The sequence below is a fragment of the Perognathus longimembris genome, chromosome 24 (assembly GCF_023159225.1).
Source record: "Perognathus longimembris pacificus isolate PPM17 chromosome 24, ASM2315922v1, whole genome shotgun sequence".
NCBI lineage: Eukaryota > Metazoa > Chordata > Mammalia > Rodentia > Heteromyidae > Perognathus > Perognathus longimembris.
Window position 1 is genome coordinate 11907620 of NC_063184.1, and position 23972 is coordinate 11931591.

The 23972-nt window shown below is 36.0% G+C and overlaps 1 protein-coding gene across 1 annotated transcript; it reads right to left on the reverse strand.

Moving 5' to 3' along the window:
• Positions 1-608: 608 nt before the first annotated feature.
• LOC125341451 (40S ribosomal protein S4, X isoform-like) lies at positions 609-1473 on the reverse strand. Its single transcript, XM_048333507.1, has one exon. It carries the CDS (start codon positions 1471-1473, stop codon positions 808-810), a length of 666 nt encoding a protein of 221 aa, XP_048189464.1. The 3' UTR covers positions 609-807.
• Between the last annotated feature and the right edge of the window lie 22499 nt (positions 1474-23972).

Consider the following 23972-nt stretch of genomic DNA (forward strand, 5'->3'; position numbering starts at 1 on the left):
CTCTTCCCATGGCTCTCAGCACAGCTTCTCCCCAGCTCTAGCTTAGGAAGAATGCAGAAGCACAACCTCTCCTTAATGTGAGTCACCGCATCAGATTTGTGTGTCTCCTCCCCAGTTTGGTTTGGACTGCTTGTGTGGTTGACTGACTCTCAGTTGCCTTTGCAGTCTTTTAATGAGGAGTAAACATTGTTTTGGGGTGGCACAGCTGAGGAGCAGGGAACTTGGAAAAAGATGTTGTTTTTGGCAGAGAGGGAGATATGATCAAGCCTAACAGCTGGTAATAGTGCACTTAGTGTGATTAAAAGAAAAGTATACTAACTGGTAAAACCCACCGTGGAGAGAGGTAAAGCATCAGTTAGCAGCTCAGACTGTGACCTCATACATCTTGCAAATCACTGAACCTGGAGTTACTGCTTCTAATAGTACCATCATATTAGTATCTCCTTAGCATCTCTACAGGAGTATTACTACTACTACTACTACTACTACTACTACTGATATTAGTGTGTTCTGGTCCTGGGGCTTGAACTCAGGGTCTGGTGGCTGTCCCTGAGCTTTCTTGCTTAAGGCTGGCACTCTACCAGTTAAGCCACAGAGTCGCTGGTGGCTTTTTAAAATTTTTAAATCACACCATCATCCTTTTTATTTAAAAATCCCTTGATTCTTATTTCTGATGTAATACATACCATTTCATGATTCTTATTTCCAATGGCACATAGAGACAGTAAATGAAATTCACCCACTGCTCTGTTTGGCTTCCAGCCTCTTGTCCCTCTTTTCAGCAATGGTGAGGCAGATCCCCTTTCCTCAGCGAAGAGAAATCCATGGTTTATTGCCTTTGCCAATAACAAAGATGTTAGAAAGTCGGGTGGCAAAGCTGTTGCCATTGGCATCTTTCACATGAACCACATCAAAAGAACCTGGGTGTCTCTCTCTGTTGGTAATCACACCAATTCTTCCTAAGTTAGCACCTCCCATCACCATACACAGTTTACCGGTGTCAAACTTGATGAAATCTGTTATCTTGCCGGTCTCCAAATAAATTCGAATGGTGTCATTGACCTTGATGAGGGGATCTAGGTAGCAAATGGTTCGAGCATCATGAGTCACCAGATGAGGAATTCCTTTTGTGCCCACAAAGATCTTTCTTACTTTGCACAACTTGTACTTGGCCTCCTCAGGTGTAATGCAGTGAACAGCAAGGTGACCCTTGGTGTCATAGATCAGACGGACATTCTCCCCAGTCTTGTCAATGCTAATGACATCCATAAAACCAGCAGTGTAGGTGATATCATTTCTGACTTTGCCATCAATCTTAATGAAACGCTGCATGAAGATTTTCTCGACTTCATCTCCTGTCAAGGCATACTTAAGTCTGTTCCTTAGGAAAATGATGAGAGGCAGACATTCTCTCAGCTTCTGGGGACCAGTGGATGGACAAGGAGCAAACATTTCGGTCAGTTTGTCCAACATCCAATGCTTGGGAGCGGCTACCTGCTTCAGATGCTTTTTGGGACCATGAGCCCTGGCTCTGCTGGGAACAGAAAGAGGCCCGCCTTCTTCTGGCGCTCAAAAAAATTAGGGTCGGAGGCTGCGTGAGCTGAGCTGGGGACTGGGACGCTTTGCCCAGTGGCATTTCCGTCCCCACGCCCCCCGGTGGCTTTTTGGTGGCTAATTATAGCTGTTTTATGGCTTTCCAGCCAAGGTTGGCTTTGAACCATGATACTCAGATCTCAGCCTCCTGAAAGTTAGGATTACAGGTACTTGTCTATATTATTATTAAGTAGTCACACTTCCATAAATAAAATGTTTCTTTGTATTCATTTTATCAGTATTTGCTTACTTACTATTGGTCCTTCAGAAGATAAAATATTTAAGAAAATATACCCATCTTGACTTGGGTGACAAATCACCCAAGTCAAGAGTTCAAGGCTCTATACTAGCACAAACAAAGGAGAAAATGACAGAACACACTTTTTTATAAACAAACTACAAAGTAAAACTATACCAGATTAAAAAATAGAATTCAAAGAGCATAACATTATATCTATAAGGATTCATTTTCTGAAAATAAGAAATTTACAAACTCCTATCAAAATGACGAACATTTAGCTAAAACTCAAAATGTACTTGCAAGCTGGGTACCAATGGCACACAACTGTGATCTTAGCTACTCAGGAGGCTGAGATCTGAGGATCCCACTCTGAAGCCAGTTCAGACAAGAAAGTCTGTTTGACTCTTTTCACCAAAATGCTGGAAGTGAGACTGTCGTGTAATTAGTAGAATGTTACATTTGAGCAAAAAAGTCCAGGGATAGTACCCAGGCTGAATCTATCAGGTTGAGTGAGCCCATCATCTTGATTGAAGCATTGCATATTGAATGCATGAGCTTTTAATCTGTGCCTTCCCCATTAGGTTGATCTCATAGAAATGAATAGTTTAATCCTGGTGACCAGAGGCTGGAAAGGAGGAGGAATAGGCAAAGATTAGTTACTACAAAGTTATCATCAGATAGGAAGAATGGATTTCATATTCAATTTCAAACTAAGGGAATATAACAATAGTGTATTGTTTATGACAAAACAGGTAGAAAAGAAGATTGAAATTATTCTCACCCTAAGGAAATGATAACTGTTCAAAGTACTGAATATGCGAATGACTTGTAGTATTAGACTACACTCAGCAAACACACACACACACAAATTAAAACATTGCATTGTACACTGTGAATGTGTATACTTATTATATGTCCATTAAAGGTAAAATGAATTTTTTGCTATTATAATCACCATTTTGTTTGTTATTGGCTTCTTTCAAATGTGTTTTTAAAATTATCTTTGAGTAATTTTACAGAGAGGTTTCCAATCAATGTGTCAGTTTATGAGCACAATGCATCTTGATCAATGCCACCCCATTCAGCATTCTCTTCTATCTCGTCCAAACCCATCCATCCCTTCCACATAAATCCTTAAAAAATCATATCATGTGTAAATTTCTGTATAAGACACACAAGACAAACAACCAATTGAAGCAAATTATGTCTTTTAGTTAGTCTTTATTCCTAGATATAGTCTTATTTCATAGAATAACAAGCAGTACAGCATACAAAAAACTCCATCTTTCTAAAAGAAAGTTAACTTCACACAACCACATCAAGAATGATAAATAATAATATAACAAATAATATTTAACATTTACTTGGTGACTGGGATAAAGAAATATTTTAAGAGAACACAAACATTCTGTTTTTCTAAATTTATTTCATGACTCTCTCTTTCTCTGTTTTTTCTTCCTTCTGTATACCCTCTTTTTGGCAACTTCATATCATTTGATTTTAATTATAACCTGCCACATAACATGCAGGAAGAGAAGAATTGAGGAAGTAATTTCGATGCTCGGTTTCACTTATGCCACAGATTATCTTTATCAAGGAATTCCAAGGACTCAACCTTTAAAACATATTCAGAATCCAGATTTTTACATATTCTGTTATCACCAATCTTAATCAAGAACGTCTTAGGTTAACTGTTACCTTTGCCTTCTGCTTTTGAGCTGCCATTGACAACACGACTAGTACTATGTATCAGCTGACCTAGTCTTTTAATTTTTTATATGATCTTGCTAGGCTAAATGGAATGGAACCCAGAATGAGGATAAATGGATTCTAAAGATAAACTAACTGATGAAGTTCTTATACAGAATATTGTTAAGAACTCATGAATTCTTAAAGTATCTTGTGGATTCTTACATGATAACTTCTTATTGTTTCTGATAGTTGCGTATAGTTCAAAGTGTTACCATTCTCGAGTAGATGAATCTTGCAAAATCACATGAAATTGATCCTAAAATTCTGATCTTTTCTTCAATTCTTAACAATCTACGGATTTAGAAAATGCTTTTGGACTTTTATAGCTTCATAAGGTTCCCTTTAATGAAATTACTTTCCATAGCCCAACAATGTTTGACTGTGATATTTTCTCCTCTTGTTTCCTTAAATTTACTTTTTCAAAAGCTTTTAAATATTTAAAAGATAACTGAATTTGTATTTAAATAGCATGTTTGTTTTCTCAGAGAAAAAGCACCTGAGAATGTGAAACCACTTTTACAAATGAACAAGAAAATGTGAGGTCTGCTTATGTTTCAGAAATAAAAAAATTTATTTTTATTTTCAAGAAATGCTAAACTTCTCAATTATATTTTTAACTGAAGCAATTTTATCATGTAAATGAGTGTAAGGCATTCAATTAGAATTAATTTATGGAATTCATGTAAATTAAAAATTAAATGCATTTAATCTAAAGAACATTTCATATGTACCATATCTTTAGCACATGTATTTCCAGTTTTGATTCTTTTTGTAGCATTCATTTATAGAATTCATACTAAGATGACTAAGTGATTTTGATTCCAACAGTATTTTTTGCTTTGTAATTGTGATTCAATGGTTTCTCATAATCCCTAATCACTGAGTTTTTGTTCCAATGAATAGTCTTAGCACTAAAGTATATTGGCCTAGTGGAAGCTAGTATTTGAGTAATGAAATAGAATCATGTGAAAAAGTACAAGAGAAAATAATATTTTTCAAAGAATTTTAATAGAATATTTTCCAGAATATACTTTTAAGAACTGAAAACAAATTGCATAAGTAAACTATAGAAAGTTCTATTGTAACAATAACTTTTTTTTAAAGCTTTCCAGTCAAAGTTTAATCATGTGGACTGAGACTTAACACTATTACAGCAATCAGCCTCTGAAATGCATGTTTACTATCTGATACTGTGTCAAGGATGAATGTTTGTGTCCATCTTGGATTTCTGCCCTGCTGGAGAAAAAGACACTGTCAGTTTGGAGAAGAAGTTACAGGTGCTCAGCAAGGTGTCTATCATAAGTTCCCTTGAATTGGGACAAATACAAGAATTGTATACTTATTTTAAGACAAAACATGTCTGTCAAGGAAAAGAAGACAATCAAGAAACAAGAACCCTATGATTATACAACAAATGTTGAGGTTACAACTGTTGATTCTCTTTTCAGAGAATATGAGCCCAATGGTATCTAAGTGCAAAGAAAAAAAAATTCATGGAGCGTTTTCCTAGTGCTATGCATCAGTAACTGATTGCTCTGTATTCAGTGGGAGACCAAATTAGACTATTAAAATATTTCCTTAGAGTCTAAGTGATTATATCTTGTCTCTTCTAACCCCCTCACAGACTGCACACAGTGAGCCTGTCATTATTGCAATGATTCAAATCACTTTTCAATTTGGGAGCACATTATGATTTCTGTTAAATAGGGACATGGATAGGAGGGAATACATTGGATTAATGTCTAATTTACTTTATTTGCCTTTCTTCTTATAACTGGACAACTACTTGTATTCTCATAATTTTTGAATCATCACCCATGAGTCTTTGGTCTTTAGAATGAGCTCTCTGAGTACTAGTTATTAGTTAGCAAATTTAAAGAACAGGATGCATGGACCAAATCTCCATATGCAAACCAAGAGAAAGTGGAAATTAAGTGATCTCGTGTAACAAAGGAACAAAATGAAATTATTTCTCACAGTATCCTTTGTTTGTCTATTCTTAACCACTATCCTAGAGAAGTGTAAATTAAAACTGAAATGATTTATTTCAGAAACTAAATAAATAGAGCCTACTGTTGACTTTTTTTTTTTTCATTTCCTTGTGTATCTTCATTTCTGGTATTTTTTTTCTCCCCATCCTACTGCAAGTGCTATTTCAACAAGACCATGTAAAAGTCTATAATTGCAAGAGAAAATGTTAATATAACATTTACACAGTTCAACAGCTTCAAAGCTGTTTCATTGACTGTGCTTAAAAGGAAACTTACACACAGGGCCTCAAGCACACATAAATGCCAGTTTAGTGGGGCATTTTGTGACAGAGCCTTAAAAACAGAAACAAAAATGAAGGGAATCAAACAGTCCCATCTCCCAGCCTAATTCGAGCCATTTAGAAGCTCTGTGGTTAAGCCAAGGATTAGTAGCGATACTATCTACATCAGCTTTGCTGTTCAGGAAGAAATGTCTCTCTTATTAAAGAGAAAAAATGGGGGAGGGGAGGAGGAAAAATAGTTTAAAGCCAAGTAATTCAGCCTTGCATAAATCTTTAATGGGTTCTGTCTTCTTATGATTGGCTATGCGTTCTTTTCTCTGCCCAGGGGAAATGCTATATGTCTTAGAGGAGAATAATAGTAGCTCCATCTTGTGTGTTATATGATATCTTCCAGTAATCCTGAGGATTTGGGCTTTGTCTGCCATAAACAAAAGGCCACCCATACATAATGTGTCTGGGCTATTCCAGACTCCACACCAAGCAGGTGACACCACAAGATGGACTGGAGAAACTAAGCCCATTTGTAGCTAGAGGCAGTTTTGCCTCTCAAGACACCTTGGAAAATGTTTTAAAAGAAGAAGAAGAAGATGAAGAAGAAGAAGCATATTTTGCTTCTTCTAAGAACAAAGTGTGATCAGCACCTTGCAGTTATGTCAATTTTCTAGGCTTTTGGGAGGAGTAAGAAAGAAATACCAAATAATACCCTGTGTTCTGTGAGCTGATGGAGAAAGTGGCATGTTTGTAGGTTAATTTGTTAGAAATAGATGGATGATTTCAAAGCCTCTCCGTGAAACCACAGAAAGAAAAGCGGTCAGAGGAATAAAAGCATTTACCATTTACATGCTAAGATTCCATAAAAGAAGAATACACAATATGTAGAGAAGTCTATGTTATCATTATATCGCAGCCACTCACTCCCCCTGCCCCAGGGCAAGGCTTATTGAGCTAAGTTTGAGCAGTTAATCTTCCTAAACTGAAAGATTTATTCACTCAAACAAATTCCACCTATTACCTGCAAGGAACTAAATTCAACTTTCAGCAGGTAAGAAAGCTTTGACTATAGATATCTTCCACAGACTGACTTTGACAATATTGAGAGGAGAATCAAGTCTGAATATGCTGTTTGGTTAATTGTCTTTGATATATGGATTTTGATATATGATTCTATGATTTCTAATTGTATAGCAATATAAATAAGCTGTTTTTATGTCACTATTTACTTAAATAGTACCAACAGATAGAGGGAAGTTTTTAAGTTAATTGGGTAAAACAAAGTATTTGAAAACCTGAATCTTATACCAAAGAGTACTTTTAATTTAAGAAAAAAAAGAAAAGCTGGGCTGGGAATGTGGCTTAGTAGTAGGATGCTTGCCTAGCATGCATGAAGCCCTGGGTTCGATTCCTCTGCACCACACAAACAGAAAAAGCCAGAAGTGGCGCTGTGGCTCAGGTGGTAGAGTGCTAGCATTGAGCAAAAGGAAGCCAGGGACAGTGCTCATGCCCTGAGTTCAAGCCCCAGAACTGGCAAAAAAAAAAAAAAAGAAAAAAAGAAAAGCATAGTTCCTGCTGTTTTACAATGACAGCAGAAAATATGTCTAGAGCACATTTAGTTGTTTGCACAGATGCATGTTTACTTAAAATTCCTAGGAATTTTGTGTGTGTGTATGAGATAGGAAGGTCATGTGCTTTGTCAAACTCAAGTTCTGAGTGAAGAAATAAATTATTATATGGATTATTATAACAAACTGATATGTTTTTCAGAGACAAGTTTATCCTCACTCAGAAGTGGAGGCGTAGGTCAAATGGTAGAACAGAAACTCAGGGTGATAGCTTGGGATCCTGCGTTCAAAACTCTGAACATGCACACAGAAAAAGATTGTTTTCATTGAGATTTTGCATATGTACATACACATAGAGTACACCTGTATATGTATATGTTTTATACACACATATCTGTATATGTATATTATGTTACACATAATGCTTTATATGTAATCTTACATGTTTTATACATCCACACATATATGCATATGCATATAGTACATATATTATACACATGTTATATATAATACATTACATGTACCATAATACATTATCTGTGATGTTCAATATATTATATGTAGATATACACATATAAATTATTAATATGGTTAATGTGACAACTTTGAAAAAAGAATTAACATATACTTTAATAAAAATATTAGGAAGTCTGAGCATATCCTGTCTGCAGTGTGAGCAAAGGTGGGGCTCAAATGAGCAGAGAGGGTGAAAGAGAGTGAATTTAGAAAAAATGCTTTATTTACATGAGTGAAAATGAGTCAATAAAATCTGATGAGATTGGTCTGGCAAAGGGAGAGAAGGAGGAAAGAGAGTGACTCAGATCAAGTTACATTATATATATATATAATGGTTATGACAAAATGAAATTCCCACAAACAGCTAATTAAAGCTAATAAAAAATAAACATGAAAAAGAAAATGAATCCCACTTTCAAGAGACTTTCATTGACAAACACATATATCAATTCTGCTATTATAATATGCGATGTCAACTATACTAAAAAAAAAAAAGCAGGTTTGTCGTAGTAGAAAACTTTTTCCTGAGTGTTATATATTAGCATCTTTTATATAGGCACCAAATACCAATTTTATAATGTATTTCCAATAAAGAGTAATAAAGTTAAATTTGAAAGTTTACCCCTAGTATGCCCAGCATATAAAATAAGAATAAAACTGGTCAATGAATTGTTCAACAGATCAAATTTTCCTTGATCATTATCATTCTCTCATCTACAAACATTACACATACACACTATTTTTAATCTCCTAAATTCCTTATAGAATTTATTACTCACCAAGAGATGTTAAGAATTTCAGTATGGACTTCCTAGCTCTTGATTTCGTTGGCTGGTTCAAAAGCCTGATAGTGTCCTGATATCTGAACATATTGATATTTCACTGTATTAAAACTCTCATATTCTACATAATCAACTTGCATTGGTTAGTTAGCATGCATTGGCGTTAGAATTCACTTGTGTGATATACAGTAAATGTTATAATGTTTTGAACACTTATTATCTTCAATGGCTATTAACAAGAGTAATATTAGCTGTCAAAACAAATGAAACTCAAGATTTGGGAGATAAAGCATAGTGATTGATTTTCTAGCATGGCAGTTCAATAGAGGTACCTCTGGTTCGTAGGTAGCTTGCTTAGTGTGGTCACTCAGAATCTCCAATTCCTGACAATTATGGTGCCAACAATTCCTTAGGCGAGGATCTCGGTGCTCTGCCCCTATCCTAGTCTTCTGTAAGAGTTCATACTATTGCCACACATTCTCTTCCAAGGACCAGTGCCAGGGTATTACAGGAAGTACCTCTATACATCACGGATCCAGGACGGCTGCCTCAGAGAGGTGCTTTAGGTTTAGGTTTCAAGTTACCTGTCTCTATTTCTTTTCATAACTAACACTTTTTTGTGTGTGTGCCGATCCTGGGGCTTGAACTCAGGCAGTGTCCCTGAGCCTCTCTGTGCTCCAGACCAGTGCTCTACCTCTTGAGCCACAGTGCCACTTCTGAATAGGTAACATTTAAACCTACATCACCTAACTTAAAAACTACCAAGTTCCTACCATGACATTATTAAGTTATTCTAGATAGAATTATTCTAGTAATAGGAACTAACATAAATTTTGCTTGCCCTCATGAGGTTAACACTGTTGTTTTTAATGTTTTCCTTAATGTTATCTTTAAAAGCTACTAATGGGACTCATGTTTTAACACAGAAGACATATAGGCAAATTCAAATTCACCCAGGTCAGAAATTATACAGCTATAACTTGAAAACCTGTCTCTAGGTCTTTAGCCATTTTACTCAATTGATTCTTAATGCAGTTACAAAGGGTATAGACACATGTTCTATATCCCTCAGCACGTGTGGAAATCGACAGTCTAAAGAACATATGCACTGACCAGCTACCCGGGAACTTCTTGGTTGTGCCAAACCCCAGATCCACACTGATGGAAACCTTCTCTGCCAGGAATGGCCGCCAGCTACCTGTGTCTGTATCAATCAAACAGGCAGGATCCTGGATGACTTCATGAATACAAGTGGGTCAGCTTTTGGAAGTAAAATGGAAACTGAGGCATGTCACTGCTGCTTTCTCTTGGTATCACTGCGCACTCAGCACCTTGGTGCTAGTACATCACAGGCTCAAGAGCGTCCGTGGGGACTGCACGAACCCCTTTAAACCTCCATGCTCACTTCGGAGCCAGAGACAATCTTAAAGGAAACGTGTTGTGGATATCCAACGATATAACTTTCTTTTATATCTGTTTGTTGACAAATAAGATCAGTAACAGGAAACATTACAATGAACCTTCCAGCTACCCGGGACCCTACTCCACACCCTTCACCCCTACTTAAGTCTCTCTCCCCCTGCCCGCATGTTGCCATGCCATGCCCCTTGACTCTCCTCATGTCACATGGCATTCATCTTCAGCTGTCCACTAAAGTTGATATGCTTTGTTTAAACAAAAGATGATAACCCACACCAAATTAAAGAAATTGAAATAATGTAAATGTAGCCTGCACATTGAGTTACTGTATATTTTTTTGGAGGGGGACATGGCAATCCAGCTCAACTCACATGATCTTATTTGTGAAAGTGGATACACAGGTTCTACTTTATTTTATTTGTATTGCCTTTAAATAACTGTACAATAAAATTACCACTCAACAAAGCAGCTTATGGATACACTACAACTTGATTAGTGTCATCCTTGTCATTATTTTTCCCCGCGTCTCCGAATCCTTCCCCTTCCTTCAATCATCTTAATTTTGTCGGATATGCAGGATATGTAGAATTATTCCAATCAACTTTGGTTTCTTCATATACAGCTTCATGTATTTGGGAACAATGTCTTGTTTTTCTTTACTTTTGTCTTCTACCAAGCAAACAATTCTCTTTCATGAATTCTAGTGTAAAATCCTCTTAGGGCTTGATGTTCTGGAAAGTTTCTCATTTTTTACCATGCCTCATAAATGCTTTTCTTCATAATCCAACACTCCATCATGACCATTGCCAGCTCCAAAGGAAATAATTTCCATTTACTGCTCAGTATTCTGCTTCTGTTAAGTCCATTTAAGACTAAATTACTTTCTATGGCAGTCACATCATAGTATTAACTTACTTTGAGCTATTCAACTTGCCACTTTAATAACATCCAGGTCTTTTTTTTTTTTTCCAAATGAGTTACTGATGAATACAAAGAAATATAAGCTCAAGGTGTCCTAGCTTTCCTTTAATCAACTGGTGTGAAAGTTAGTGTGTCTGAGCAAAAGAGACTAAAAAAGGTGGAAAGTGAACACACCTGGGTTAAATTTCTTCATTATATTTGTCTCAGCATAGGTGCTTGTTGCATATTAGAGTCATAAATATTAATGTGCTCCTGCTTATGCCTTCTTAAAATTTTATCCTTACTTCTTTGGGCCTTTCAAATATGGATAACAATGAAATACTGGATAAAAAAGGAAAATGCAGTCTTTTCATTGAGATCATGTTAGCTTGATGTCAATAAGCAGGTATGCTATGGTGTTATTCAAGTCTTCATTGCAAATCCAGATGGTTTATCTATCATATTCTGAGAACCCCTGTCTCACAACACTTACCAAAAAATTGGATGTATTTTGGCATATTGCTTCCTTCTCCTAAAACTTATAACTTATCATTTTATAATCTATTGTAGAATTTGACTGATTGGGAATGTTAAATTGTACCCTTTGGGGTAAAATTAGAATAAATCCAATCTTGTATATTTTATGACATACTGCTGAGCACTGTCAATCTCTATTTAGTGGTTTTCAATGATTCATGAATTTTTTAACCTAAAAGTCAGTATCAACCAAGAGACATTATACCTGAAGCAGACACATAAGTTGAATTTTCTCTTCATTTTATCCTTATATTGCTTAAATGCTAAGATTAAATTTTAAACCTTTTAACAGTAGATTAATGTTTCACCATTTTAAATTATTCTACTTTAACCTTACTTGCTAAGAGTAGCAATAAATGAATTCAGGTCAGCATTCTTCTTGTGAGAATATTATTAAATAGTTTCTTTTTAAAATCTGGGGCAAAGATGACACTGGGACAAAAGGGGCTGGATCTAATTTAAAAACTGTCACATCAAGCCAGGCTCACATGCAATTCTAGAAGGCTGAGATCTGAGGATGGTGGTTCCAAACCAGCATGGGCAGGAAAGTCTATGGAACTCTTATTTCCAATTAATCAGCCAAAAAAAAAAAAAGCCAGAAGTGGAGCTGTGCCTCAAGTGATAGAACACTAACCCTGAGCATATAACTCAGGTACAGTACTTATGCCCTGAATTCAAGGCCCACTACAAGCACAGGCACACACAAAATCTTCATATCAAACAAAACAATTAAAATGTCATATCTATACACAATGAAATTTTACACAGCCATTAGTAAGAATAAAACGTTGTCAATTGCAGGGAAATAGATAGAGCTAGAATAAATCATATTAAGTGAGGTAAGCCAAGTTCAGATAGACAAATGTCATATATATTTCTCTGATATGCAGAAATTAGATTTAAATGGTCTGGGATATGATAAATTCTACAGGATTCTAGATATTCACACAGAGTAAGACCAAAGAAGGATACTCTTAGGAGAGAAACACAAAGGTACAATGCCAAAATGCCTCTTCAAATTTATTTAAAATAATATACATACTGAAATGAACTCCAAGATAAGGAAATGACACTTTTTGTTTTGTTTTAGCTTTTGATGATTCTGTCTTCTTACCTTATGGTGTACTCAAGTGTATATCTTAGGAAGAGTTGCAAGCGGGGGGGGGGGGGAGTACAGAACTTGAGGGAAAAGGGGTGAAAAAGTAAAACCATGGAGGTTACTTGGACTCTGATGAAAGTGAACTATACAACTCATTGGTTGAGAAGGGAGGGAGGGACTGGGAGAGATGAGGGAATAGAAGATACTGTAGGGAAGGAAATGGACTCATAACCTAACTCATGGAATTGTAATCCATTTGTACATCACCTTTAAAATAACAATAAAGTAAATTGATAAATAAAAAAGAAACATCCAGCATATTCAAAGGGAGAGGGAAGGGGAAAGAAAACCCAACTAACCAACCAACCAAACAAAAAAAAACAGTAAAAAAAAACAAACAAACCCACAGCCAGTGAATGGACAGATGTAATGAACGGACAGTTCTCAAAAGAAAAAAATAAAATGGCTAGTAGATAACATCACCAGACAGGAAAAAATGTGAACCAAAACTCCAGCAGAATTCCAACTTAACCCCATTTGTTTCTCAAAGATCAAGAAAACAAACAACAAATGTTGGTAAAGCTAGAGAAGGGAAAGAACCCTTGCACATACTGGTGGGAATGAAAACTGGTACAACCATTCTAGCATTCAGTCTGTAGGTTCCTCAAATCACTAACACTAGACCTACATTCAGAGTCTGTCATATCACTCTTGGGAGTCAATATATGAGGAGATACCTACATCCCCTTTTAATGAAATTTGATCTTTAGCCAATAAGTGAATCAAGTTGGCTCTTGAATTTAGTAGACTTTTGTATGTGTTTTGTTTATCTGATATGCCAACTATCATCTCCCATTTGTGTGTGTATGTGTGTACGTGCACGTGTAGATTTCATAAACTTTAATCAATCTTATTCCAAGGACCTCTGGTTTATTTTAAAGAATCATAACATTCATATTCACACACAAGTTGGAAACTAGTAGTACTCAGTGCTAATGAAATTTCTTTTCTGTAAACAGGATTAAATAGCTGTTCATTTATTATGCCATGTTTAAAGATTATTTTCTGTGTTCATACTGATCGAACTCAAATTCAGTACACTGGAGATTTGTAACATGCATGATTTGGCATAGCCTTTATGTGACGGTTGGGATTTTCTTTTTTTTTTCTTTTTTTTTTTTTTGGCCAGTCCTGGGCCTTGGACTCAGGGCCTGAGCACTGTCCCTGGCTTCTTCCCGCTCAAGGCTAGCACTCTGCCACTTAAGCCACAGCACCGCTTCTGGCCGTTTTCTGTATACGTGGTGCTGGGGAATCGAACCTAGGGCCTCGTGTATCTGAGGCAGGCACTCTTGCCACTAGGCTATATCCCCAGCCCCAGGGATTTTCTTATTGTTGTCTCTGTGCCTTGAAGCACTATGTGAGAAGTTAGACTGCCTTCGGTCTATTGTGCTATGAGTACTCCAGCCCACTTGGGCAAGATGTGGAGGGTGAGTTGTATGAAGAAAAGGAAAGTACCCAAAACATCAAGGTGCTAGGTGTGTGTGTGTGTGTGTGTGTGTGTGTGTGTGTGTGTCAGAGAGGGAGAGAGAGAGAAAGAGAGAGAAAGAGAGAGGAGAGAGAGAGAGAGAGAGAGCGAGAGCATAAGTTACATTTGCATCCTCCAGCTTTAAACCCTGTATCTGATGCACATGCTTGGAAGACAAACTATGTGGATAAGCTTTTCCTAAATCCTAAAAGTGTTAACACCACAAAATTTTGAACAAAACAAAATGACTGCTCTGATAGTGCTTTTTGAAATAGTTCTCACCAAAGCAATGTCTCTCAGATCCTTTTGAAAGAGTTCAATGCAGTTGTTTATTTTTTTCCTTTTATTGTCAAATACATATTTGTAGTAGTCATTCATTGACTATTGGAATATTACTTAGCAGCTCATGTTTCATTTTCTATGTAGTATCTTCATGTAAAAAAGGGATCTCAACACTCTATTTGTGCTAGTTTAGTTTCCCAGATCATCCTCCCTTTAACTCTGCAGATTTCCCTCCTCACATTTTTGTTTTATTTAAGGGGTAATACCTTGTCATCTACTTTGCCAAAAATGTATCATTATTTTGTTCTCTGGTAGATCCATTTCTACATGAGGATTCAGGAATTTCCCCAAATGACATTGCTGCTAACTTCACCACCTTTCCTTAATTCCTTCATAATACACTAAATTGTAAAATTATGGGTTGGCTAAGAAAAAGTGTTTAAAAGTACAGGGCTTATCCAAGAGACTCAATTGTTCTGAAAGTTTGCTTTGTACACACAGGCATATAATTCCCCTTCATTCACATTTGACCAAAAAGTAATATATAAATATAATAAACAGTAGTTAAGCATCTAATTAACTGTAATTTTATTTGTCTTAACATTTAGAAGAGTTTTGAAAAGAAAGATTTGGGTGAATGCCTGTAAAATAAATTGTATCCTGACTTATGTGTAATAGTTGCCCTTTCTTTTGCCTTGGGGAACAAAATGTTTTTAAATTTTGCTTTACTCAGAACATTTAGGAAGCCTAAAATAGTTAGTGCTATTAGTTTGTTAGAAAAAAATGCAGAATATTACTAATAAAATGCATTCATTAAAGTACAAGTGTATGTTTTTTTTTCTCTTTTGATCACCAATTATAAATTGGTCAAATTTGTTGATCAATTCCTGTGTAACTTTTGGTATACTTAATGAAAATTTAAAAAAAAAATCAACCCAAAGATTAAGCAAAATTAACAGTCATGTGGCTAATGATAATAATATAATAATATATAATAATATATAATGATAATAATATAATAATATATAACGTATAACACATTATATATATACTACATCTCATGTTTCTGTATGTAGGCCCCAGCACAGAAATACTCATTCTATATTTAGAAAAGCAGTGAATTTTATATCTTCTTAACATTTGTGAAGAGAACAAAGTTCATCTGTGTCATTCTCACCATTTCCGAAAACTATTAATTGTTTGAAAGGATAAATTCCTCATATAATCTTTCCTCTTGATGTCTATTCCATTAATTATAAATCACTTGACTTTATTTAGTCACCTTATTAACCAAGTCCACTATATCAAAAGGTCCTGAGTTCTTTACATACAAACCATGTCTTCTGCCTTGTCAATGACCTGGCCAGCGATCTTGGAAACATGAGGGATAAAAATGAGAGCATTCTTGATTAAATCAATCATTTAATCAGCTAGAATTAAGAGCTATGAGGGAGACAGGAAAAAACCCACTGAAGATAATTACCTCTGCTATCAAAAAGCTTATAGTCTTGTTAGAAATGTAATACATGCAAGAGGTGATTAGAGACTAAGACAGAACATAATGAAGTGTTTAATTGGGGCGGGGGATGCAGCATCTACCACTTTTCCAATGAACTGAAGAAGCAGACAAGACAGACCTGGGCCTCTTTCAGTCATACAACCTCCATTCTGAAGGGAAAGCCTTTAAGGATCAACTCATCTTTTTTCTAGCTATACTATTTTCTCGATCTTGCTCTGGAAATTGAGAAAATCTTCTCTTCACTAGAGAGTGTAATTTAACTGATCTTTATATATGTCCCTAAATGTGGAACATATATATGCATATGAATATATGTGTATATATACATGAATATATACATATATAATCTACTAAGAATAATAACCAACAAAAATGTGACCATTTAACATCACTGGATTACTCTTGCAAAAAGTAGACAAACATCTTATTAATGATAATCAATGTTCAAAACCAGTAGAAATAACATCTGGTTAGGTTTGAATGTCATGGGCATTAGAGAAAAGAGTCTAGTTATCTATACTATGCAGAGACATCCCAGTTATTTTAAGAAAGGACTTCATATGGAGGCCAGGCATGAGTACAGCATACACTGGTTCATAATGGACATAAATGAGAATGAGCAGACTGTGCTCATGAGGGTTGTTGTTCCTAAATAGACTGGTGGTATTTAAAAGTCAAGTCATATATTCTCATAAGGATGTGAGAAGACCATGACCAACAACTCTTAAAAAGTCATTGTTTTTGCCAGGTGCTGGTGACTCATATCTGTAATCCTAGCTATTCAAGTGGCTGAGATCTGAGGATAATGGTTCAAACCAGCTTGGGTAGAAAGTCTCCCTCCCTCCCCCCGCCCCAGACTCTTATCTCCAAATAACCACTCAAAACTGGAAGTAGAGCTGTGGCTCAAAGTGACAGGACACTAGCCTTGAGAAAAATAGCTCAGGGGTGCCATCCAGGCCCTGAGTTCAAGCCCCATGATTGCTAAAAACAAAAACAAAAAAACCCAAAAGTCATGTGTTAACATCTGTAAGCACAAGGAACCTCAACAGACTTCCAACAAGACTGGCTAAGAAGATATGTTATAGTCTGATCTTTTCTCCAATTCTTGTGAATCTTAAAGCACTTACCTACTTCACAATTCTTTCTTATTTGAATATCTTATAAAGATATCTTATGATAAGAAAAATAGAGGTTTTTTTGAAAAAAAATTTAAGATCCAACCTGAGTTTATAGGTCAATTGTGGCTGAATGTCTTACAATGGCAAGTGTGGAACAGAAGTTGAGAGCTAACTTTCAAAGTCTCCCCTCTGCTCTGGATCACCTACTTTGTGCTCAACTTGGATATAGATCCTATAGGGGTGTTATCAGATCAATAGTTAATTTGCACTTCCCCTTCTCAGCAGTGATTATCATAACTTCAGTGATACGTTAACTTTAAATCAGTAACTGCTCCAGAAAAAGTCTCTTCATTAAAATGTATCAAACAAAATCTCTAGTTCTAGGTGGGTGGCAATGTATATACAATCACCATTTCTTTATTACAAGAAGCAAGGATTTTCTTTTTGTCATTCATCTTTCAGTAATAATAGTATAATGCCTCTCAATTATCTTAATTTGTCCCCTTCTGGCTCTCTTGAAATCCATTTTTCAAAAACTATAAGTATTTCACCAATCTATAGAGATTCACAATGGCCCACTCCATTGATGCCAGTGTGCTTTCTGATAGGAGACAGTGGCAGGAAATAACTGTAATCTGCATGTCTATGTGAGATACATGCTTGCAAGAAGGTTGGAATGACATCCCCCACCCCCAATTTTAGTAGAAGTCCAGAAATCCAGTGGTTGTCCATGCACAAGGTTTGAGAACCTGTCCTCAAAACTTAAAAAGTTGCACAGCTACCTCAATTATCATTAGGAAACAAGTACAGGTGCTGGAGCTCTTTAGATTTTGAAGTCACTGAAATCATGTCTTTCCTTCTAAATAACCCATTTACTAAATCTATCTTTTGTCCTGGACATAGAATAAAGTTGCTCCAGGCTCCACTAAAGGCAGCTTTTTCACTTGTTTTTTTGAATCCAACAGAAATAACTACACTTCAACATTAGAAACACATGTGACTGCTTTGGCAATGCCAGATAGCAGAATTGCAACCCAGGCTCTCTATGTTGTTTAGCAAAGATTTCTACAATAGCAATTGTCCTGTTACTGGAATACATTGAGCACACTCGATGGCCTCCCTAGTCACAATTAACCAGTGTTCACACCACAAATAGTTGGATTTGGAGCTGTGTGATAGAAGACTATCATTAGGGTGAGGTTTTAAGAGATTAACCTCCAGTACTTTTTTAAAGAACAAAAAGTAACCCAAGAAGTATTTCTAAGTTTCATACTTGTCCGTATATTTGCTATATTGCCACTCTGCCCTTCATTTATATCCTGTTAGCCATAAAGAATTCCCATAAAACCATTTCATTTTACATACCATTGAGAATGAAATGCTTTCTGTCCTCATAGTAGATGATTCCAGCAATATAGCTGTTTCTTAGAGATGTATTTGAAACCAGGCATAACTGTGAGATACATATTTCTAGATGAAGATAGAACCAGCTGTGTGTATAGCATATGTCTGTAATCTTAGCTACTTAGGAAGCAAAAGGCAGAAGAGTGATGTGTTTGGAGTCAGCTGGAACTAAGTTATAAATCACTGTTGCATGTCATGGTCAGGGTGAAGATTTTGTCCATTCCAGTGACTGTCTGTGAGAGAATCTTTAGGAAAGTGTTGGCCCTAGAAGACAATTTAACAGGAGGCGTGGGGAGAATTTTTAGGACAGCAGGTTCTTATTGAAAGAAAAAGAAATTTGGAATAGATCTTTAAGGAAGGAATCTATAACATGTCAACTCCGATTCTGACTTTATAATCATTTGTATCAATAGGAGTATATTTAGTACCCACGATATGTACATATAAACAGAAAAAATGCATGGACACTTTCTGTGAGGTAAAAATATTTCCTATATAATGAGATTTAATTGGGTGGGTATAGTTCTTTGCTCTGTGTATTAAGAAGTAACTAGTCTACTGGCATACAAAGATGATACTCAAGAAAGCCAGTGGTGATTTCATTTTGTCATGCCTGAAAAAGCATGGTAGATTAGGAATCTGCCTCAATCCTCACATATTACAATGACTGCAATCACTGCTGGTATAAAATGGTGAGCATTGTACATGAGCTAGTCACTGGTGGCTCACAGCTGTAATCATTGCTACTCAGGAGGCCAAAATCTGAGAATCAAGCTGTGATGTCACCCCAGGGAGAAAAACTCATTAGATTTTTATTTCCAACTAGCTATCAAAAAGCCAGCCATGGAGGTATTCCTGAGGTGGTTGGTAGAACATCAGCATTGAGCAAAAGAAACCAAGAAAATATTGCACGGGTAGCTCAAACCTGCAATCCTACCTATTTAGGAAGCTGAGATCTGAGGATCACAGTGGGAAGCAAGCCCCAGCAGGAAAATCCATGAGACTCTTATTTCCATTTAACCACTCAGAAAATGCTAGAAGTGGTGCTGTGGCTCAAGTGGTAGAGCCCTAGCCTTGAGTAAAAGAAGCTCAGGGACCAGAGCCTAGGTCTTGAGTTCAATCCCCAGTATTTGTTCTAAACAAACAAAAGAATCGTATATGGGATGGAATATTTTTGTCTTGCTGTTCTATACTAAAGGTACCCAGGGGTGGAAAGTCAATGCCAATTGTTTTTATACTTTTCTGTTACTTGTATGGATTACTGGTATTTTAAACCTTTTGTGTAGAATTTCTATTGAAATTTAGTCTTAGATATCACATTTGAAATTATAGGTAGTACAGTCTCCTCTTCTATGTCAAGAATGTTGAGGCAGAACCATCTTGTTCCATTCATGTTGTTTGGTATTATTATACTGTTACTGATGATAAATTAGCTTGAGCTTGATCTAGTCTATTCCAGTGAAAACCTGAATTGTCTTTGAATTCCTTCATGGTTTCTCATGCTTTTCAGGTGAGAGGATTATTAGTAAGTAATGAGCTCCACCATCCCTCAATAGTGAATTTGTAAAGATTTAGAATAAAGAGGCAGGGGGGCTGGGGATATGGCCTAGTGGCAAGAGTGCTTGCCTCGTGTACATGAGGCCCTGGGTTCAATTCCCCAGCACCACATATACAGAAAATGGCCAGAAGTGGCGCTGTGGCTCAAGTGGCAGAGTGCTAGCCTTGAGCAAAAAGAAGCCAGGGACAGTGCTCAGGCCCTGAGTCCAAGCCCCAGGACTGCCCCCCCCCCCCAAAAAAAAAGAATAAAGAGGCAGGGCATTCTTTATTTATAACTAATATTAAGTCTTACATTTAAGTTTCTAATAGACTGAGTATATTTATATTTTAATATGGTGAGAAGGCACATGATGGTCCAAAATCATTTCTTATAATCTATATTGTTTCTGTCCACCTTACTGTATCCTTTTTAAGTTATTTATCTATCATCTATCTCCCTATCTCTTGCCATGGCTACTTCTCTATCCCTTTATATATTTTTTAAATTCCTCAAGTTAATGATTTGTTGATTCTGTTTATTTTTCAAATGTCTCAGTCCTCATTTTGTTGCCCTACCTATTGGTTTTGTAGGGTCTCAGTTTTGTTCATTTGTTTTTTGCTCTAAAATTTCTAATTTTTGAGCTTTTTGCTATTTTTTTAGTTTCTCATGTTGCCATGTTAGGTGGTTTATAGATCTTTCTTCTTTTTGGTATATGTATTTATTGCTATAAATTTCCCTCTTGGTACTGAATTTGCTCTGTTTGGTTTCTATTTTCATTTGTGTCAAGAAGTTTTGTAATTTACCTTTGAATTTCTTCACTGGTCTATTGGAAGGTCATGATAACATTGCATAATTTCTATATATTTATTTTTAAGGTTCCTCTTGTTATTGACTTCTACTTTTATACTATTATGGCCAGAAAAGAAGCAATATATGATTTTAATTTTCTTAAATTTTTAAGACGATTTGTAATCTAGCATATGATCTGTTCTGGAGAATTCCATGTGTGCCTGAGAAGAATGTGCATCCTGCAGCTGTTGAGTGGAGTATCTGTAAATAACTGCACAGTCCATTTGGGCTAGAGTTTAAATATGATGTCTGAGTGAAATATTAATTGCTGACATGTCCACTGGCAGGTTGAAATTCTCTAGCATTATTGTATTATGGTCTATAATCTTTTAAGTGTATTAATATTTGACTTACATATTTAAGTGCTCTAATGTGGGAGATATTTATTAGTGTTCAATTTTCCTGAATTTCCCCTATAATCATTATATACTAGTCTTGCTTGTTTCCCTTTATACTTATGGACTGAAATTTTATTTTCTAATGAAAATACAGCTTCTGCTCTCTTTATGATGTCTATTTGCATGTCATATCTTCCCCCGAACTCTTTACATCTGTGAGTATTTCTAAACAGTTTTTTTCTTTTATCACTTAGCCTATTTTGTTGCAAGTAGATTGTTCCACCTCTCTCCTGTGAAAGAGTCTTCCATTTAGTGTAGGTAATTCTTCCTAATGTGCTTGGCTGAAGCTAATCTTAAAGATAATAAATTGGTTTTCATCACAAGTTAAATAAAATGAGGGCAACTTATTTTGTCCACTTATATTAATACGTTTCTACAGACTTTGATAGCTACTTTGCAGTAGTTGAAGTCATACCTGTTTAACTTTAGCAGGTTTCTAGAGTGTTTCATAATCTCTCAAGGAATAGTTTTTTAAACATATTTTTCTACATTATTTCTTTGGAAAGCTGTGCTTTTCTCTTACCAAACTTGCTTCACACCGTCTGAAGTGTCTAGAACACAGGCATGCTAGCACTTTGAAATGACCCCAATTAACAAACTTGACAATTGCTTCAAGAAATGCAGTCAGAAGTGGGAAAGGTCCATTTTAAGTGGTACTTCTGAGAAGTGTGAACACGCAGTAGAAAACATACTCACATAATCACTAATGAACAAATCATCTTGAAAAGTGGCTCTAAACAAACATGCTGGATATAAAATACTGTGGTTTTCTTTTTTTATAGAACCAGTACATGTGAACCTCTCAGTACATTGTGTTTCAAGTCTTTGCTGGCAGCCATAGGCAGCAAGCTGGTGTTATCTGCGAGGACCAAGGAATATGAAACCGAAGCCCACAGAAGTTCCTACTTAATATGATTGGCGAGGATGACCTGAAGAGGGATTCTTGAGCTAAATTCAAAATCATTGCAAAGTTAAGGGACATAATGAAAATTGAGAATCGAATTTAGTAAATGAATACTTGGCTTACTTGTCTGTCATAACTCTTAGGTGAACTATAAAGTAGATAACAGGTCCTTTCTGGATTGATTTTACATATTCCAGGGAAAAGTACGAGTTTTCATTTCTCAAATTAACAAGCACCAAAGGATAAAAGAAAAGCAAGATTCTTTCCGTTAGCAATTTCACCTTTTACAAATATGTATTGGCCATATAACTGGGTCTCCCTAGCCTTAAAAGCTTCTATTGGAGAAGTAGGTCCTATAAAGAATTGAAGTGTTCACTTCGTTCGTTAATACAGAGAATATTCACAAGTCTGAATCTTGGGAGAGATGGATTTTGTCATTGCCTTTGATAGAACTCTGCTGGAAATCAAACCTGATTTTTATTCTGGGGGATGATTACTGTGTCTTGTTTAATTCTCCCCTAACAAATGTCAGCACTAATGTATTACAGATTATTCAGTCAATTTGATGGTTCCAGGTGAAAGAAAGGAACACAAATCTCTTCTTTTAGTGTAAAAAGGGTCAGCCGGATGACTTCCCCAGCAGGAGCTGAGATGAGGCTTGACATGAATCAATCAAGAAGGCTCAATTTTACAGTTATAGTGCCTAATGCCTAAACATGAGCGCGCGGGTGGAAATTAGCACCCGATTATGAGCATACATGATCTTCCCCTGGAAGACAATAATATTGGCATTAAGCTTCTCAAGAGGGAAGATGCTGCTGGTTTTTAATATGTCTTAAATTATGTCAGGAAAAACACTGGAACATCACACAAAAGCCACAGTCAGTGTCTATTGCTATCTCATAAAGCTGGAGATCTTTACAACAATATTGACACAGGAGCAGGCAAGCAAATGTCAGCCAATATAACATATGAAATACTTAACGTAACCAATTTTCACCTGTCAATCAGCAGGGAATAATGACTGATGCAAGGAATCAATACGCTGCAATTGAATTCCAGCTCACAAACTTGTTTCGTTCTGTGCTATAAAAGACTGTCAAATGTCACACCCCAAGAGATGCAACAGGATTCCAAAGATTTATTTATTTCAAGCTCTGAAGTCTATTAGCAATAGTGCTCCTTTGCTATTGGAGGTGGAGCTGCGATGACATTAAATTTTCAGAAATGACAACTTGCTTCTGACAAATTAATGATAGGAATTCTTTAGTCCCATATTTATTTATTTATTTATTTGCTGGCATGAGGTAACAATTATACTCAACCAATTCTTGGGATTTCACAAAGCAAATATTTGACATAATTTCTCAAGTAAACGGCTCATAAACCAACTATTCTTAAACAACTTTTCCTATACATAGTAAATAACTGGAAACTGCATACTACAAACACTGGGCTTATGTTAAATCTAAACCTGCACATCATTCCAAATGCTTGATAATAAATTTAATAATAATGTCAAACTCTATTCTTTTTATAGGATGATACATTTTTAGGGAAAACAATCTTTTCCTCTGATAGAAATTTCAGTTGATAGCCTTTACCTGTGATTTTTTAAAAAACTAGTTGGGGTTTGATAAAATATGTTGAAAATGTAAATCTTACGTTTGTATTAACTTGAGATAAGCTCTTTATAACTAGAAAGAGAGAACAGGAAAAAACAATCAAACATTTTTCAGAAGCTCCACCAGAAACCTTTTTCCTTT